Raw genomic sequence first — 21,051 nt, forward strand, 5'->3', positions numbered from 1 at the left:
AGCCTGTTCAGATTTAAAAAAGCTTTTGCTCTTGATTAAATACTATATTAATCTAGCACAGCTATGGGTTTATATTCTGGAGGTCAACAGGTATTTTAAAATTTCAATTGTAATTTTTGAGGCTATTTCTATTAAGGAGTTCCTTGCTGATTTTGTTCCTAATTTTTGTATAAATACAGACTTCAACGGGCATGTGTTTAACCAATCAAAATATTTAAAATAAAGCAAACCACAGCTTCCTGTACATATAATGCTGGTGCTGATTACCATGATTGAGAGAGAACTGCATCTCTTCTCATTCATTTCTGAAGCATCAATTTTCAAAACTCTGAAGATTGCATATTTCCTAGCATGAGATGGAGTAAAGTTACCCACTATTATTTTTAATAAAATAATTGCTTTAATGCAGTATTTAAAATAATTTTAAACATCTGGTCAATAAGATACAATACACAAATATGGAAAAATGCTGCACTTTACGTAAAAAGTAAAGCTAAGCATTTAATTATACAAAACAATTTTGCCTGATGCCACCAATATCTTGCAAACTACAGCTTCATTGTCAAAAGTACTGCTTTTTATATATACGCTATATGTACACAAATAATTTACAGCAATTTACTAACTGTTTACTATTGTCCCAACACAAAAACATGACTGATTCGAAACATATTTGGTAAGGGTCTGCAGTGGTCCTAGTGATCGAGCATATGGTGAAAAAATATTCATTTTTTTTCACTTGAGCATGCCAAATAACTGTAGGAAGCCTTTTCCTTAAATTTCAGCAGGAAGGCATTCAATACACAGCTCTTGCCTTCCCTGCTAGTTGTGTCAGACAGCCATGCTACACAGTGCTGTGTCATGGGGTATGTGATGCAGTAGGAGGAAGGGATTTTCCCTTCTCCAACAAGGCAGCTTTCACTGGATCATCAAATGCAGAAAAACTATTCCAACAGTACTAAGAAACTGGAGTCACCTTCACTGAATGGGAATTACACAACTGGTTAAACCATTTAGTTTACATTTTTGAGACAATCCCCTGATCACTAATTAATATATTCTGCACATCTTTGCTGTAGCACCTGCACATCAGTTAAATTTACATTCTCAATAAAGCAATGAAAGCTTTGCACCTTGCAAATGCTACTCTCCCTCTTTAAAAAGGGACTATTTTCTGACTGTATAATCTAAGAATGTTTAACATTTTAAATAGCCTTTTCTGCAGAAAGCCAGTGCAGGCTGCTTTTGACTCTTCAATTTTTTTGTGCAAGGTTTAATTGAACTTACTGCTAGTTTAGATGACTAGCAAAGGAAAAATCTACCAAATCTAGTTTCCCCATTCCTTTTTAGGCTTCTTTTCTCATTCTGGTCTTTCACTAGCTAGCTCCAGGTTTCCTCAACACTGAAGCTCACACTACCCAAACCATAGGATGTGAACCTCGTGACAGGAGCTTGTGCATTTATACTCACATTCCTCTTGGTTGAGTCTTCCTTTGGAGGCAATAAGGAAAAGTGAGCTTACTTCACACATCCCATCATTGCTTGCTCCATCATTCCTTGAGAATTGGCTTTTAGAAATAGTTACAGCAACTAATTCCAAAACTAGGAAATGTAAAGAGATGCCGAGTCAGGTAGGTATGATGATTGATTGCTGGCTCATGATTAGATACATTCACCAGGCTATGTAGTGCCTTGAAATTTGTTTTTCCTCAAATAAGGTTGGATTGGAGGAAGGCTTTGGAGTACTGAAGCAAGTGACGTAAATAACTTGGTACACATCTTAAGTCTTTAGTCTGCAAGAGTTAAATGCATGCAGGTGGGCTGAGTACTTGTGTGCTCGTTGTCTTCACTGTTTTACAGATTGGTTTAACTCGAATTTGATTTATTTTAAAAAAACGCTCCAGGTGCTAAATTAGGTATTTAATACAAATGTGTATCTGTAAACAAAAGTTATCCTTATAACGGATTATTTCCCACAAATTGAATTTCAGGACAGTGCAACAATGCTTCAGTGTTTTCTTTGGCAGTAGACAGCAAGAAATGAAATGCAAGATTTGAATCATCACTTGAGAAGAGCACGGTACAAAACTAGAGAACGCTTCATCTCCCTCTCTTGTTCCATGCAGAATATCAAGTCCCTGAGACAGACGCGTGTTATTCTTGGACGAAACAACTGTTTTGTAAGACTAAAACCAGATGATCCAGAAGCAACTGCACTGCCATTCAAGCCCTAAACAGGGGAGGGGAGAAGAGAGAAAAGAGAAAGTTAAAATGAATTATTTTTCAAAATACATGTCACTTTATTCTGAATGGGCTAGACTACTGAAGTCATGTGAAGGCAGACAAAATCTAGCATGTTGATATTCAGCTTTATGTATGTTTTTGTAAGAGAAACTTGTAATCCATAAATCCCATTTCTACATAACCTATGACAATTTATCTTTTGCATTTTAATTACTGTCTGCCATTTTAATTGGTTATTTTAAAAATTGGAAGAAAATATATCACTCTAAACACTATGATTAATTGCATTTTCACTATAGATACAGATCAATGAGTGCTTTTACAGACAAAAACCATGCTGAAAGCCACCTAATTACACAATAGCAGAGTTGAGGAAAACTCTGAAATTTTGGTTTGCAAGAAACTGACATTTTAAAATTTGGTTTTGGTCTAATCAGGACCAAAACTAAGTTTCTTTAACAACTACTATAAACCAAAGATTCCAAATTTCTTTTATTTTGGACAAGCTGAAACATGGTGTTTCCAAGAACAACAAGACCCACCCCCCCGCCCCCACACACAGTTCCTTCACAGCTGGAGTGAAATTAAGATGTTTGTCAGTTTCACTGTTGATCACCACTGAACAGCAGCTGATTTCCAGGGCAGGGAACAACAGGTCCCCTGAAGCTTCAGGCTCCCCCAACCTATCAGCATAACTGGACTGCCAAAGACCATGGAAGCCCAGGCTTCCTAGCATCCCTGCCAGCCAGAGTTCTGTCAGAAAGAACCTTGCCTGTGATTCAACAAAATTCCATAAACCTGAACCATGTTTGCAAAACATTTTGGGTTCACTGAACCAACATTTTCTGTTTTGTCAGAAAATTTCCAAGATGCTGTACACAAAAGAATGTGTATGTATGGCAGAGAATACCATAGGAATACACTGTTTTGGGTAAAGACACAGGTGAAGCCCTCATTCCCACCCACAACTTCTCTTCTGCTTCAGATGTTGGTCTCCTCACAAAGACAACTGTGTCTTTGTGAGGACTCAAGTATTAACACATGGTAAACACGGCAAAGAGGAACTGGAACAGTATAACCATTCATGTACAGTAATTTGTCTAAAAGTGTTTAAAAATAATCCAGGAGATCTTATCATTCAAGGCAAAAAAAACACAGCCAGAGTATCTAAATGCTGGGAAGACATTCCTTGAATATGCAGTCTATCCATCTCCCAATCAGCAGGTTTATCTGGATATGAAAATCAAATTAAGAGAGGAAATGATGATTAGCTGTCATACATTCAGGATGTTAGCAAGAACATATGTACGCAGCCACCCCCCATTTTGAAACGAACAGAGATTAATTAATAGAAAAAAAAAGGAAGATTACTATGAGCTGCACAATTGACTGGCTACTTATCTTGGAGCCAATCTATACTATATAGCCAGTCTCTTATCACTACTGCAGGCTTCTTGGTAATGAATGCAATTTGTATAAATACAAGCGCTCAGACTAACTTCAACCAGGCGATGCCCACCAGCATCAATTCCACTTCGAGGTGGTGTTACCTGGATGCAATCTTAACTATTGTCAATCCTTATCCTAACAGACTCTGTGAAACTTCAGTTTTTTTTAAGTCAAGGTGATAAAGCCCCATTTTGCTGATTAAAAACAAGCCAGTGAAGGACAGTTCACAGCAATGAATTAGATATTTATGCCGTAAGGAGAGACTTTACATTAAAGAACATTTAAATTTATAAGCTAAAATACATTAAAAGGCACTTTCACTAGATATTAGACAATGATTTGCGGAAAATTTAGCAGTATTTCTTAACATGCACAGAATTAAGCATTGTTTCATTTGTTTTACAGTCATTACTATTAAAAACTATGAAATGCCATAGTTTGAAACTTTCACGTTGTTAAATGGCTTGGAACAAATGTGTGTGTGGGGAAGACTGCTGGCCACGTAGCATAAAGAGGGCATTGCTGGCCTGGTAAGACACAAAAGGGTCATAGTTCAAGTTTGTCATATGACAACCCTGAAGGATCCAGGGAAAAGATAGTTCTGCAGTGCAGCTGCCAGCACAGAGTTGAAAAGGAGGTCAATCCAACAGGATGCAGCAGAAGGCTCAAGGCAATGTTATAAATGAAACAAACCCTCGGGGATTTTCAGTAACCCAACAGCAACGTCCTTATAATTCAAAGAACTTCATGGAGGTGAAAAAATTCTCTCTAGATGGGAAGTCTTACCTTTAAAAAAAATAAACACATATATCCTCTCAATCTTATTCATTCCCTTGGAAAAACGAGGCATACATCTCAAATCCCCAACCTCTGTTTGAGAGGTGTCAATATTGCAAGCTGTTATAAGGAAGCAGGAGAGCTAACCTGTCCAGGTTCAAGGAGTTTTGTTTTTATCTTTTTGAAAAGAGTTATACATTTAGTTTATTCTTAAAGTTGGAGTCCTTGGAAATCTTATCTAGTGCACCCTGCAACTGGGAAACTGCATTATGAAAGAATGTAATCAGACAAAAACAAAAACAAGCTCATAATACACTGTAGTCTATTAAGCCAGTAAATTCACACTTCCAACTTCATGAGACAGCTGTCATCTATTATACAAATCTTTATTTATAAGCTATTTGAGTACAAAATTCTTATGGCCTTTCAAATGGCTACTGAACATACCCAAAGCAACAGCTAGTAGGATCTCCAAATTCACTTCCGGCAAAGTTCAAATAAACATGCAGTGGACTGAAAAGAAACAGATCAACGCCCAGATTTTTAAAAGGTAATTAGGCATTGCTGCATTCAACACTGCAGCGCTTAACTGATTTAGGAGCCTAAATCTCATTTTCAAATGGGATTTAGGCACTTAGTTTAAATCCTGTTGATTGCCAATGAGATTTTGGGTCTTAAGAGACTGAATACCTTTACAAACATGGGCTTAAGTCGTATTTAGTCTGTTACTGTGCTTTAACAGGCAATCTGGGTCAGGCCACTCACATATCTGAAGAGGTAACTGTTGGTTCTGCAAAAGGAATGAATCTGTTTGGAATGACACCTAACCATGGAATGCTGTATTGCTTTGAGGCTACAGCACATAGAAACCTCCTTTAAAGTACAAGTTAACTGCAGAGCACATACTAGCAAAACCTCAGATACGCATTACTCCAGTTCCCTCTTGGTTTGCCCTTCCCCACCCGCAGCAATTTTTTGTCCTTTCATATTTTGTTTTAAACCAGGGAGCAAGTGAGGAAAAAATGGAAGTGTTTGTACTGACACTTTACCTCTAAGGGTATTGCTTTAAAAGCAAAACATCTTTCTGAGTACCAAAAATACAAACTGGTACTCTGTGCCTACAAGTTCTTGCTCAAATTGTGCACGAGAATAGCTAATTACAGCAGGTGTCTGCATCTGTCAAGAACAAAAGTGGCACAATTCACTGCTAATTTCAAAGACCTGGAGTCAAGACTACTTGGATTTTTGATACTTAGAGCCATATCAGGTTTCAGAGTAGCAGCCGTGTTAGTCTGTATCACATCGGATGAAGTGAGCTGTAGCTCACGAAAGCTTATGCTCAAATAAATTTGTTAGTCTCTAAGGTGCCACAAGTACTCCTTTTCTTTAGAGCCATATCTATACATGTCTCTAGGGAAAGTGCTCTATGCAGGGTAACTGCCAGAAGAGTCCTCTACTGCTGCTTTGTGAGGGAGAAGATTAAGATGCCTCTTGTCAGGATTGGTGCGAGCCCTATTTGGATGTTGGGTGGCAGTTACTGACCCACCCTTCTTCCTGATCTTTCCCCTCCCAATCCTAGATGCCTGCACACCAGCTCCCGCCTCTGCTTTGCAGAGCTTACCTGCAAACAGGTAAGACATATCAGCCCTGCAGGCACCAGCCTGAACGCTGTCTTGGAGTCTGCATTAGTGGTAGTTTTCAAACAGGAAGGACGTGTCCTCTTCCGTCTCGTACTCCCTCCACTCACTCTAGAAATGGTATGTAGGCCATGCTAAGACACTTAACCAAACAGAATAATTTAAAAAGAGGATATAAATCCCTTCTATAGGGAATTCCCACCTATCATCTGTTTTACAGCAACAGACCTAACTAAGGTTTCAGAGTAGCAGCCGTGTTAGTCTGTATTCGCAAAAAGAAAAGGAGTACTTGTGGCACCTTAGAGACTAACAAATTTATTAGAGCATAAGCTTTCGTGAGCTACAGCTCACTTCATCGGATGCATTTGGTGGAAAAAACAGAGGAGAGATTTATATACACACACACAGAGAACATGAAACAATGGGTTTATCATACACACTGTAAGGAGAGTGATCACTTAAGATAAGCCATCACCAACAGCAGGGGGGGGAAGGAGGAAAACCTTTCATGGTGACAAGCAGGTAGGCTAATTCCAGCAGTTAACAAGAATATCAGAGGAACAGTGGGGGGTGGGGTGGGAGGGAGAAATACCATGGGGAAATAGTTTTACTTTGTGTAATGACTCATCCATTCCCAGTCTCTATTCAAGCCTAAGTTAATTGTATCCAGTTTGCAAATTAATTCCAATTCAGCAGTCTCTCGTTGGAGTCTGTTTTTGAAGCTTTTTTGTTGAAGTATAGCCACTCTTAGGTCTGTGATCGAGTGACCAGAGAGATTGAAGTGTTCTCCAACTGGTTTTTGAATGTTATAATTCTTGACGTCTGATTTGTGTCCATTCATTCTTTTACGTAGAGACTGTCCAGTTTGGCCAATGTACATGGCAGAGGGGCATTGCTGGCACATGATGGCATATATCACATTGGTAGATGCGCAGGTGAACGAGCCTCTGATAGTGTGGCTGATGTGATTAGGCCCTATGATGGTATCCCCTGAATAGATATGTGGACAGAGTTGGCAATGGGCTTTGTTGCAAGGATAGGTTCCTGGGTTAGTGGTTCTGTTGTGTGGTGTGTGGTTGCTGGTGAGTATTTGCTTCAGATTGGGGGGCTGTCTGTAAGCAAGGACTGGTCTATCTCCCAAGATCTGAGAGAGCGATGGCTCGTCCTTCAGGATAGGTTGTAGATCCTTGATGATGCGTTGGAGAGGTTTTAGTTGGGGGCTGAAGGTGATGGCTAGTGGCGTTCTGTTGTTTTCTTTGTTGGGCCTGTCCTGTAGTAGGTGACTTCTGGGTACTCTTCTGGCTCTGTCAATCTGTTTCTTCACTTCAGCAGGTGGGTACTGTAGTTGTAGGAATGCATGATAGAGATCTTGTAGGTGTTTGTCTCTGTCTGAGGGGTTGGAGCAAATGCGGTTATATCGTAGCGCTTGGCTGTAGACAATGGATCGAGTGGTATGATCTGGATGAAAGCTAGAGGCATGTAGGAAGATCAGGACACCATTCTACTAGGCCCCACACATGCACTGTGGAAGACTAACTTCTCCAGGGTAGGCCTATAACAACTACAAGGTGGGAGAGGAAGCAGAGGTATAGACAAGTGAAATGACTTGCCCAAAGTCAAAGCAGGTCAGTGGACGAACACGGAACAGAACCCAAGATTTCTGACTCCCAGGCCAGTGCCCTAACCAGTGAACCCAGCCTCTCTCTTTTCTGAGAAAATGTTTAAGACGACATGCTATCGGAAGAATTGTACCAATGCGAATCAAAAATGGCTCAGCAGTATCCATAGAGGAGACCGAACTCCCCTGGACTGTGGGAAATACAAGCACCTTTCCCTTCAAAAGAGCTTTTAATCAATGCAAATGTGATTTCATAAAAAATATAAAGCGATTTGTACCCACTGCATATGGGCAAGTTTTTGAACAATTATGATTTCACCTAAATCTATTGACAGCATCCGATGAAGTGAGCTGTAGCTCACGAAAGCTTATGCTCAAATAAATATGTTAGTCTCTAAGGTGCCACAAGTACTCCTTTTCTCCCCAACATAGCAAAAAGGTGGGATGCTTAAAGTGAATGAGAGTCACAAGCAAGGCCAGCTGAATAACTGCCCTTCCCTCCCACGCCAAGTATTTGCATTTTTACCAATGCGAAGCACAAATGGAGAGTTATCTAGTCAAAGGTGTAATTTCAAGTGAAGAGAGGTTTGAGACAGAATGAGGAAGCACCAGGCAGTTCGAGCAGATGAGGAAGTTGTCTTTGAAATCTGTTAGCAGAATAGTTAAGAAAACCCATTAAAATGATTTTTTTTTAAAAAAAAGCGCAAAACAAACTCCCTCCCTCCTCTAACTTGAAGATCGAGCCTAACAGAGTAAGATCCCTGCTGTGGGCAGCAGCAGATCCACTGGGGGTAAAGGATGATACCCAGTTCTTTATACAGAGGGCCTGATCGCCAGAGCCGTGTTTTCAAAGCCCCAAACCATTCTCTCACCTCCACTCCACTTGAAGAAATAGCTAATGGATTGCAGCTATGGAGAACTTGCTAACACAGACAGACATTCTGGCTTTTCCGATAGCTGGCCCCTGATGTTCTCTACACTGGGTTGGCAGAGGGGGAAAGGGGCCCAGGGCTGTCCAGCTTCATAGCTTTTGAGGATTTCAAAAGAATTTGGAAATCCTCAAGCTACTGCCTTAGGGCAGCTTTGATGTCACCTTGCAGGCACTCTCCAATTGCTAATCTGAAAATTGCATTTGAGGGAGACACCCGCCATCAAAATACCTTTTTGGGTAGGCAAAGGACAGACATGTGGCCATATCCATACCTCGGGAACAATTATAGCATGAGGTATAGAAACCAGAGCAAGATAGATGTAAGCTAGCAGATCCAAGAGCATGTGCATTTGTCTTCACAAGGCAGTTATGATTAGAGAATTAGCACACTACATCTACTACCATATCCTATATGTAATAGTTTGTTAAAGAATTACGGCTCTTTATGGAACTTATCTGAAATGAAAACTGGAGCAGCAATGCTTTTATCCAAATAGAAGGAAACCATACAGTCAGTGACCAGCTTAGTCTTTGTGACTACAGTCAGAGAATTGTAGGACTGAAAGGGACCGCAATAGGTCATATAGTCCAGTCCCCTGCATTCAAGACAGGACTAAGTAATAACTAGCCCATTACTGAAAGGTGTTTGTCTAACCTGTTTTTAAAACCCTTCAGTGACAGAGATTCCACAACTTCCCTAGGCAATTTGTTCTAGTGCTTAACTACCCTGACAGTTGGGAAGTTTTTCCTAACATTAACTTAAATCTCCCTTGCTACAATTTTAAGCTTCTTGTCCTATCCTCAGACGCTGAGTACAATTTTTCACCCTCCTCCTCCCTGTAACAACCTTTTATGTACTTGAAAACTTACGGCCCCCCCATAGTCTTCTGATCTCCAGACTAAACAAACCCATTTTTTTCCAATCTTTCCTCATAAGTCATGTTTTCTAGATTTTTAATCATTTTTGTTGCTCCTCTTGACTTTCTCCAATTTGTCCACATCTTTCCTGAAATACAAGGCTCAGAACTAGACAATAGTTCTGACAATAGTTGAGGCCTTACCACCACAGAGTGGAAGAATTACTTCTTATGTCTTGCTGACCACACTCCTACTGATACATCCCAGAATGATTTTTGCTGTTTTTTTGGCAACATTGTGACACTGGTGACTCATTTAGCTTGTGATCCACTCTAACCCCCACATCCCTTCCTGCAGTACTCCTTCCTAGACAGTCATTTCCTATTTTGTATGTGTTCCATTGATTATTCCTTTCTAAGTGGAGTAATTTGCATTTACTTCAGACTACTTCTCCAGATCATTTTGAATTTTAATCCTATCTCCAAAGCGCTTGCAATCCTTCCAGCTCTGTATCATATGCAAATTATCTAAAATTATTTGTGAAGATATTGAACAGAATGGGACCCAGGACCAATCTCTGCAGGAACCCACTTGATTATGCACTTTCAGTTTGATAGTGAACCACTGATAACTATTCTCTGGGAACTTTTTTCCAAACCAGTTATGCACACACCTTATAGTAGAGCCATCTAGATTATACCTCCCTAGTTTATGAGAAGGTCATGTGAGACAATATCAAAAGCCTTAATAAATCAAGATATACCACATCTACCGCTCCCCCCTATCCACAAGGCTAGATACCCTCTCAAAGAAGGATATAAGGTTGGTTTGACATTATTTATTCTTGACAAACCCAGGCTGACTGTTACTCATCTTCTAGGTGTTTGCAAATTGATTGCTCCATTATTTGCTCCATTATCTTTCCAGGTACTGAAGTTAAGCTGACTGGTCTATAATTCCCCGGGTTGTCCTTATTCCCCTTTTTCTAGATGGGTACTATATTTGCCCTTTTCCAGTCCTCTGGAATCTCTCCTATCTTCCATGAATCTGGCTGCAGGCACTGGCTGAAAGTTTTATATTTAAGGTATCAAGTAGGCAACCCTTCATCTTGCCTTCTTTCTGTAAGAATAAGAATCCTTTATGTAACAGTGAACTTATCGTAAGATACCATGTGATATGTCAAAAAGCATATAATTACTACTGCCAGGATGATTTTGGTACAGAGTGAAGAGAAAAAATTGTTCCATAAGATTTTAGGGTTCCAAATAAAAACTTTTACTGACCTATAAATCAGTCACATCTACTATTCTTGTCAGATTGTTCTTAAGAACTATTGGTTTGAAAGTCTCCAGTGAACCCAGAGCTTTCTCTGGCATTTGTTATGAGCCAACAGTTCAGTACTTGAATTGTACCTCAAAAGGCACGAGTGAAGAGTTTGACACAACAGTGGTGGTGATTATGAACAGGTTTCAGAGTAGCAGCCGTGTTAGTCTGTATTCGCAAAAAGAAAAGGAGTACTTGTGGCACCTTAGAGACTAACAAATTTATTAGAGCATAAGCTTTCGTGAGCTACAGCTCACTTCATCGGATGCATTTGGTGGAAAAAACAGAGAGATTTATATACACACACACAGAGAACATGAAACAATGGGTTTATCATACACACTGTAAGGAGAGTGATCACTTAAGATAAGCCATCACCAACAGCAGGGGGGGGAAGGAGGAAAACCTTTCATGGTGACAAGCAGGTAGGCTAATTCCAGCAGTTAACAAGAATATCAGAGGAACAGTGGGGGGTGGGGTGGGAGGGAGAAAGACCATGGGGAAATAGTTTTACTTTGTGTAATGACTCATCCATTCCCAGTCTCTATTCAAGCCTAAGTTAATTGTATCCAGTTTGCAAATTAATTCCAATTCAGCAGTCTCTCGTTGGAGTCTGTTTTTGAAGCTTTTTTGTTGAAGTATAGCCACTCTTAGGTCTGTGATCGAGTGACCAGAGAGATTGAAGTGTTCTCCAACTGGTTTTTGAATGTTATAATTCTTGACGTCTGATTTGTGTCCATTCATTCTTTTACGTAGAGACTGTCCAGTTTGGCCAATGTACATGGCAGAGGGGCATTGCTGGCACATGATGGCATATATCACATTGGTAGATGCGCAGGTGAACGAGCCTCTGATAGTGTGGCTGATGTGATTAGGCCCTATGATGGTATCCCCTGAATAGATATGTGGACAGAGTTGGACACTTCCTGGACACTACGGTGCTAAGCAGCGATGGTCACATAAACACCACCCTATATCGGAAACCTACTGACCGCTATTCCTACCTACATGCCTCTAGCTTTCATCCAGATCATACCACTCGATCCATTGTCTACAGCCAAGCGCTACGATATAACCGCATTTGCTCCAACCCCTCAGACAGAGACAAACACCTACAAGATCTCTATCATGCATTCCTACAACTACAGTACCCACCTGCTGAAGTGAAGAAACAGATTGACAGAGCCAGAAGAGTACCCAGAAGTCACCTACTACAGGACAGGCCCAACAAAGAAAACAACAGAACGCCACTAGCCATCACCTTCAGCCCCCAACTAAAACCTCTCCAACGCATCATCAAGGATCTACAACCTATCCTGAAGGACGAGCCATCGCTCTCTCAGATCTTGGGAGACAGACCAGTCCTTGCTTACAGACAGCCCCCCAATCTGAAGCAAATACTCACCAGCAACCACACACCACACAACAGAACCACTAACCCAGGAACCTATCCTTGCAACAAAGCCCGTTGCCAACTCTGTCCACATATCTATTCAGGGGATACCATCATAGGGCCTAATCACATCAGCCACACTATCAGAGGCTCGTTCACCTGCGCATCTACCAATGTGATATATGCCATCATGTGCCAGCAATGCCCCTCTGCCATGTACATTGGCCAAACTGGACAGTCTCTACGTAAAAGAATGAATGGACACAAATCAGACGTCAAGAATTATAACATTCAAAAACCAGTTGGAGAACACTTCAATCTCTCTGGTCACTCGATCACAGACCTAAGAGTGGCTATACTTCAACAAAAAAGCTTCAAAAACAGACTCCAACGAGAGACTGCTGAATTGGAATTAATTTGCAAACTGGATACAATTAACTTAGGCTTGAATAGAGACTGGGAATGGATGAGTCATTACACAAAGTAAAACTATTTCCCCATGGTATTTCTCCCTCCCACCCCACCCCCCACTGTTCCTCTGATATTCTTGTTAACTGCTGGAATTAGCCTACCTGCTTGTCACCATGAAAGGTTTTCCTCCTTCCCCCCCCTGCTGTTGGTGATGGCTTATCTTAAGTGATCACTCTCCTTACAGTGTGTATGATAAACCCATTGTTTCATGTTCTCTGTGTGTGTGTATATATAAATCTCTCCTCTGTTTTTTCCACCAAATGCATCCGATGAAGTGAGCTGTAGCTCACGAAAGCTTATGCTCTAATAAATTTGTTAGTCTCTAAGGTGCCACAAGTACTCCTTTTCTTTTTGGTGATTATGAAGTAAGAATACCAAAGTTTGTACTGTAATTATCTCCATTTTAAGCGATTCAGTCTCCAAGATCTTAAGTAAAAGTAAGTGTAACCAATTTAAATGGCAAGACTACAGACTTCTGGAATGTGTGGCTCCAAAGTACTGTCAATAGTGTTAGTGTTCAGAGCTACCTGCTCAGGACCTGATCAAATGCTCACTAACTTCAGTGACCTTTTCCACACAGAATTCCAGCTCAGGTTTAAAAATAACTAGTTGATGAGATTATTTAAAATGTTAACCATTCCTAGGTATTTATGTATGTGTGGGTTTCAAAAGATTCTTTAGAACTTTTCTATATATTCACAGTAACTCTACTGTGTAGAAGCAGCAGAGACATAAGATAGTTAAGTTACAAGAGATCTAATATAGCTGCTGTTCATAATACATCCTATACAGATAGTTAGGATAGGGCACTGGATTGGGATTTCAATCTGGGTGCAATTCCCAGTTCAGTCACAGACTTCATATATGTGACCACAGGCAAGTCATTTATAATGGACACTTTGTCTAAGATCCCTATCTGTAAAATGCAGGTAACACTTCTCTAACCTCCCAGGCTGTTGAGAGGATACAATCCATTAATGATTGTTAGGTGCTCAGATACTACAGGGATGAAGGCCATATAAAAAGACAGGTTCGTTGAACTGTTGGTTAAACAGTTCTTTATCTAAATGTAAAGGAGAAACACTGTCAAAAGTCAGCCACTTTTACATAAAAAAAAATCAAATAAAGCTTGCACAATCTAGTCCATTGTAAGTCAGTGGGACTATTCCTGCCAGTCCTCACCAAAATGACAAAGGATCACAGTGTAGCCCATAGAAAGTGAAACAAATCCATGCTTCTCAGTGATACCAAAGTGGATTACAGCAATTCTGCTTCTTTGTGCCCTACTCTGATAAATCTGGATTTGCTAATAGTACTTGTGTCCACAAAACTGACTAGAATGCTCTCTCAAACTGTATTTAATGTATTAAAAACTGATTTTTTTTAAATAAAGACTTGTTTAAAAAGGAGACAGTTCTAGACCTTGAGCGTAGATCAAGTTGAAGTCAAGCTTAGATCTCTATTTCCAGGCTGTTTCTCATGCAGCTAAAAACAAACATGTATATTTATGATGTTCTCTTTTGTTTAAAAAGGAGCTTCACTACACTGTCAAAGATCTACAGAACAGAACAAAATATTCAGCTACATTTTTCCCCTCAGATTTCATTGTGACACTTTTACAAGTCCTTTCAAGTATAGGCAACAACATGTTTTACATATTGAAACAAAATTACTGCAAATGTAATGTCAGTTTATTCACTATTATGCTCAAGATTCATATACGCATGTCACTTTCTATGGCTACATCAGATGCTTAATCTGTACCTGGAGGTAATGAATACTGTAAAAATGTGTCATGTTAGTTAATAGACAATTATTAAGATGAAGTTTTCTGGCTCTTTGCCACATCATTTTAAGCAATATATTGTCAACTACATTATAAATCTCTTGACCCTTCACATGTCATCAACATTTATGTGTTACCAATATGTTCAGCCTAAAGCTACAGTGCAATTAGTCATTTAAATTGCAGATATATTTCACACATAAGAAAAGAATAAGTTAATCTCTATACACAGAGAATACACTATGGGCCAATGAGCTGCATTCCTTAAATATATAAATGGCAGCCTCGAATATCTTTGTCTACTTGCATGGTAAAATATTATGTCAAGAGTATGGCCTAAACTGACAACTGCTAGGAAATTCAGAGCTGAAACTGAAACTACAGCTTTAACTGACAGGGTGTGCTTGGGTCTTGCAGCAAAGTATAATATTCTTTGTTTCACAGTCTCCTTTTTATGACTGCAATATACTGCACCTCAGCTGGACAGGTGAGTTAAGACTAACTAACTTAAGGGCATGAAATCTTGAGTTGTCTGGTGGTTTTAAGGGTCTGTATGTGTGAAATGCATGTGTATAAAAAAAAACATTCAAGTTTAAAGGACATCAGTAGTCAGAGTTTACAGCTACCGGCATTTAAGACCAGCTCATCTAGTCTGACCCCTGGCACAACTCAGGCCACCAACACCACCTAACACCTGCATGCTAAACGCAAAAACTAAAATCAGTCACAAGTATTACACCCCACATTAGACTAGATTATTGTGTGCCACAGGTAGAGAATAGGTGGGACTGAGGTGCACAAGCGCTCAACACCCCTGCAATGTCAGGGAAATAATTAAGTGAGATAGTTCCAGAGAAACCTGGCAAATGACTTCCGCCCACATACTGCAGAGGAGGGCAACACCTTCCCCTCCACCCCTCAATCTCTGCTAATTCAACCTGGAGGAAAACTCCTTCCCAAGCTCACATACAGAAATCAGTTAAGAAGAAAAGGAGTACTTGTGGCACCTTAGAGACTAAAATTTATTTGAGCATAAGCTTTCGTGAGCTACAGCTCACTTCATCGGATGCATTCGGTGGAAAATACAGTGGGGAGATTTATATACAAACACAGAGAACATGACCTTTTGGTATGATGTCCATCTGTTTGCATTTGGAGAGGAAGATGTCTGTCTGTATCTGTACGAGTTTTTTCATGAAGTTGATAGATTTCCTCTCCATACGGCTAAATTCAGTGCCTTGCATAATAACAGGTTTCAGAAATCAGTTGACTCTGAGCAGGAGAGCCCTAACCAGCCAAGAACAAGAGAGAATGCTCAGTGCCACCTTTGCACACTGGCCCACCCCTCCCGACGTCCCATCTCCATGCATGGCCCATTTCTCATGCTTCAGAGGAAGGAGACAAAACCCTCCTAGAATACATCATGAGGGGGAATCCGTTCCTGACCTCTGCAGGTGGCCAACTGAAAACCTGAAGCATGAGTTTTGGGGAACATCAGATATAATCCATAATACAAGGAAGCAGAGAAACACCCTTAACATGCACTTCTGTAATAACAATATCTGCATATTGGCTCAGTTCTCCAGAACATCTACTTACACGTTAGAAGTTCACGCCCAACTTAAAGTGACTGCTTTCAAAGTCACATGCTCAGCAGCTTTTAAGAAACTTTCAGCTGCACTAATGTGTACTAATGAATGGCATCAAGTAGCAGGCAGACTGATAGCTTGGAAACTGGGTACATCGCAAGCAGTAGCAACCCAGTTCTCATCTCCAATTAAACCAGGGATCTGAATTTAGTTCAGATTTAAATATAGTTGCATCTTAATCCAATATTTGAGTTGATAAATTATGTTAATACCCACACAAGAATAATGACAGGTTTCAGAGTAGCAGCCGTGTTAGTCTGTATTCGCAAAAAGAAAAGGAGTACTTGTGGCACCTTAGAGACTAACAAGTTTATTTGAGCATAAGCTTTCGTGAGCTACAGCTCACTTCATCGGATGCATTGAGCATAAGCTTTCGTGAGCTACAGCTCACTTCATCGGATGCATGAAATGCATCCGATGAAGTGAGCTGTAGCTCACGAAAGCTTATGCTCAAATAAATTTGTTAGTCTCTAAGGTGCCACAAGTACTCCTTTTCTTTTCACACAAGAATACTTCACTAAGAGCTTCGCTTCACACTACCAAGTTTTGTTGACAAAACTTATGTGGACACCCAAAAGTCGACAATACAAAAATTGCCAAAGGGTGAACACACTTGCACCCTCTGTCGACAGATCAGGTCCACACTGGGGACACCACCATCGACGGGATGAGCAATGCATCATGGCTATGTAGCCCACAGTGCAGCGTTGCGGGGAGGAAGAGCTGATTGATCACTGTGCATCTTGGATTCTCCCAGAGTTCTCCCACAGCCCCCTCAGCTGCAGAGGGCCGCATGACGAGCAGCTCTGTGAGCTCTCCGTGCAGGTGCCGAGGAATGGCAAAGCAGCACAGCACTCTGTCCCCCTCCCCCATCTGCCTGCTGCCCTGCACTAGGACCAGCAGCAGAGCAGGAGCTTTCCAATTATTTGCTCTGTTTGTTCTCCAAAGGGAGCCGCAGACAGATACTTCCCGGAGCTTTGAAAGGGGAGGGGCGCATGCCTGCGGGGCAGCAGAGATCACTGAGCAGAGCAAGCAGGACAGGCATTGTGGGATACTGACAGAAGCCAGTTCTGTCGACAAAATAATCCGCAGTGTCTACACTGGCTCTTTGTCGACAATAAAGGGAGGAAAAAAGACAAAAGTCTCTCGTAGGGGAGGAAGTTTTTTGTTGCCAAAACTGGGCGTTTTTCATGACAGAAGTCCCATTGTAGTGTGTACGCTCTTGCTGTTTTGTTGCCAAAAGGCAGTTTTTGGCGACAAAACTTGCGCCAGCGTAGACAAGCCCTAAAGGAAAATTAAGATTGAAAAGGTGCTTACACCTACTACAGCTAGCACCCAAACATTAAAAAACCTATGATACACATTAAACTCTGAAAAATAGGGAGTCCTACTTAATTATTTCCCTTCTATGCTAGGCCATTCCCACGATCACCTCCCTAAGGGGTAGGGGTCTCTTTTGGCAGTGATGTGGGGCAGCAAAGACTTGTTGCTCAGGGGCTTATCCATGCTCCTTCCAGTGCCCCTATATGAGCACTTCCAAAGCTGCAGATGCATTTAAATATTTAGTACTGCTGATAGTTGTATCAAATTAAAATGCTACTAGAAATCCTGTCATAAATGGTGCTCTTAAGATAGACAGGAGAACTCACTCAATCAGCCTGATCAGACTAGAAGGGATTCCAGTTCTAGAAAAGAAAAAAAAAAAATCTGGTAACCATTTACACCTTCCTAGATCCTGACTTTGTCCCCAATTTGTGATAAACGGGACAGTATGCAGTATGGAGAAATGAAATACACTCCCCCATCTACCTGTACTTGGAAGGAACTGCTGGCTTATTTAGGGACCGTTCTGTTCCGTACTTTGTTCAAAGGATTCATCTCTGGGGGAACAAGATCTAGCTTACAGTGTTTTATAAACATGTAAATGGATGACTGAGTCGAAGCCCTGCATATGTCTGTGGTAACCAATGCCATTTCTACTCAAGAAGGTGCCACAGAACAGGCTGTGTGAACCCTGATTCTTTCTGGTACAGGGATTTTGAATTAGATAAACAAAGATCTTAATCCGTTCATCTGTATGATTCAGGTTTTGTCTCCTCACCCTCTAATGTTGTGGGTCTGGGTGCTGGTATTGAAAAAGCAGCTGCTCATAGGGATTTGAATATGAGGGGAAGATCTTCCATGGATTTAGAGGTATCTGCAGAGATGATATTTAGGGTCTAGACCATGCTGGAGAAAGCCCAGCAGTTTGGGAATACTGGGTTTTTGGTACGGATTCTTCACTCTTTAGAAATGAAGGAGACTTATGCCCATAATTTAGCATGAGCTGGATAATGGAAGCCATGTGATTTATTACAAGTGTTGTTGTTACCTTGGATTCTAAATCCCTTCCTGGCTGGAGTTGGGGTCCTGCAGAAGTCAAGGTATTTGCAAGGCTGTGCACTGTGATCTCACCACACCAGCTACAGCATTTGTTATTTACAAAGCACTGTCAGGGTGCTCTGTGCTATACAAATCATGGAGGAGATAAATGGAAACATCTGAAAAAGATCATAATGTCATTTAACAAAGTGATTTAGACACTTAGGCTCCCAAGTCTTATTTAAAGTCAGTGGAATTTAGGTCCCAAGACACTTGAAAACAGAACACTGCCTTGGAGTGAGAATTTTTTGGCAGAGATTTTGGGTAACGTTTTGCTAAGCACTTAAGTCCCATTTTCAAAAAGTGTCTTGACCTAAATTCCATTGACTTTCAATGAGACAGACCCTAAAGTCACTCGATCACAGACCTAAGAGTGGCTATACTTCAACAAAAAAGCTTCAAAAACAGACTCCAACGAGAGACTGCTGAATTGGAATTAATTTGCAAACTGGATACAATTAACTTAGGCTTGAATAGAGACTGGGAATGGATGAGTCATTACACAAAGTAAAACTATTTCCCCATGGTATTTCTCCCCCCCACCCCACCCCACCCCCCACTGTTCCTCTGATATTCTTGTTAACTGCTGGAATTAGCCTACCTGCTTGTCACCATGGAAGGTTTTCCTCCTTTCCCCCCCCTGCTGTGGGTGATGGCTTATCTTAAGTGATCACTCTCCTTACAGTGTGTATGATAAACCCATTGTTTCATGTTCTCTGTGTGTGTGTGTATATAAATCTCTCCTGTTTTTTCCACCAAATGCATCCGATGAAGTGAGCTGTAGCTCACGAAAGCTTATGCTCTAATAAATTTGTTAGTCTCTAAGGTGCCACAAGTACTCCTTTTCTTTTTGTAAAGTACCTAAAATTATTTTTGAAAATAGGTCTTAAGTGTTATCCAGAATCTCTGCCAAAGAATTCTCAATCTAAGACAGACAACAGATCAGGAAACACTAAATAGCCAGAAAATCATTTTACCTCAGCTGCATCTTTTAAAATTGAATAGCCATCCAGTGTAGGGTAGGGACAAGAATATCCAAAGGGTGAAAGACAGGGAGCAATCAATTTAGTTTTTAGGCTTCAGTAATGCAACCACAAGCACCGATAATGCAATATACTATATAGGGGCTCACAGAATGAGATGTATTTAGCATGTAGTGCAAGCACACATAAAATAGACAGTAGACATACTGCTTCCATGTTAACTCCGATGTTCCACTTCTACACATGCAGACTTAAGAAATACTGAGCTTTCCTAGAGCAGAGTATCTATGCAGCTAAGTTAGTGGATCTGAGTGACTGTCAAGAACCCATCTACAGACAATACTGGTGGGAGTCTACATTTCCAGTTTTACTGTAAGCCAAGGCACCTGTTATTTACTACTAAAACAGTCCACTACTACTGCAGACAGAACAATTATTCTCCAAGCCATATCTAGAATCCTGGTGTTTCTTCAATCCATTGCAAAAGCCAAGAACTATTAACAAAAACTTGATACTACAATGAGAACAGCAAGCCAGTCAATACAAATGTCACTAACATGAAAGCAAGTGTATGAAAAGATAACACCTATAGCACTCTTGGGCTAGCATATGTGGCTTTCTTTATTTCTAAATTGCTAATGTAGTAATGTGGGTCAGAAACAGAATATGAAAGAAACAGAAAGAATTGTTAGTCACACCAATTGTATATCTTACGTTCCCCAAAACTACATTAGTGTAAATTTCTGATCAATCTTTCCTGCACATAGTAGAATAGTCTGAAATTCTCTTCAGAAGTTGAAGATTAAGAAATTGCAATGAATGCATATTTAGTTTCAAATGTAATGCACACATTATATTCCAAATTTTTATATTATACTGCATATAGGTACGGTGCCGTTAATTTCTAAAACTGCAATAGATCTGCAAGAGCTAGAATCTTGTACAATGGAAACAAATTTTATAAGCACTTATTTAGAAGCTGTGGTTTTGTACTTCCTCAGCAGAAGAGATTCCCTGCATTTGATTTGGGAACTTTTAAGAACTACGTTTTGAAAAAGGATATTTTTCACTATAACTTTCACCCCCATACGAGAGCGCCTCCATTTTAAATGATGGTGACAGTTGAGTGCATCATCATAGGTAACAGTTTATATGGCTCATCATGAAGCAACACAAAACAATGATACATAATCAGAACAATTAGGGAGAGAATTTGTGGCTCAAAGTGTTCTTCCTCACAAAAGTTAGCACTCTCTCCTTTTAGCGAGAATTTCAAAAACATCCTTGTCAAATACATTTTTTTTAAAGTGTCCCCATCTTACAATTCTTTAACATTTGTCCCCATTTTTTGGAAATGTGACAAAACAAATCTACAGAGTTAAAGTCTCAAGGCCTCCCCTGCACAGTGTCCATGCAAAGTGTACTGAGGGACTAGACTCTAGAGAAATTACTGGAGACATAAAAGGGTACAACTGAAAAGAATTTCTGATGATCCTTGGAATGCAACTTGC

General features: G+C 40.3%; 1 protein-coding gene across 1 annotated transcript in view; it reads right to left on the bottom strand.

Moving 5' to 3' along the window:
• Positions 1-359: 359 nt before the first annotated feature.
• The window catches only part of TAF4B (TATA-box binding protein associated factor 4b), a 137,947-nt gene continuing 117,255 nt past the window's right edge, over positions 360-21,051 (bottom strand). Inside the window, exon 15 of the mRNA XM_038388183.2 lies at positions 360-2,230. Within this exon, the coding sequence (XP_038244111.1) occupies positions 2,063-2,230 (168 nt within the window). The 3' untranslated portion in view covers positions 360-2,062. The remainder of the gene's footprint in view (positions 2,231-21,051) is intronic.

Source organism: Dermochelys coriacea, chromosome 2 (genome assembly GCF_009764565.3).
Source record: "Dermochelys coriacea isolate rDerCor1 chromosome 2, rDerCor1.pri.v4, whole genome shotgun sequence".
Lineage (NCBI taxonomy): Eukaryota > Metazoa > Chordata > Testudines > Dermochelyidae > Dermochelys > Dermochelys coriacea.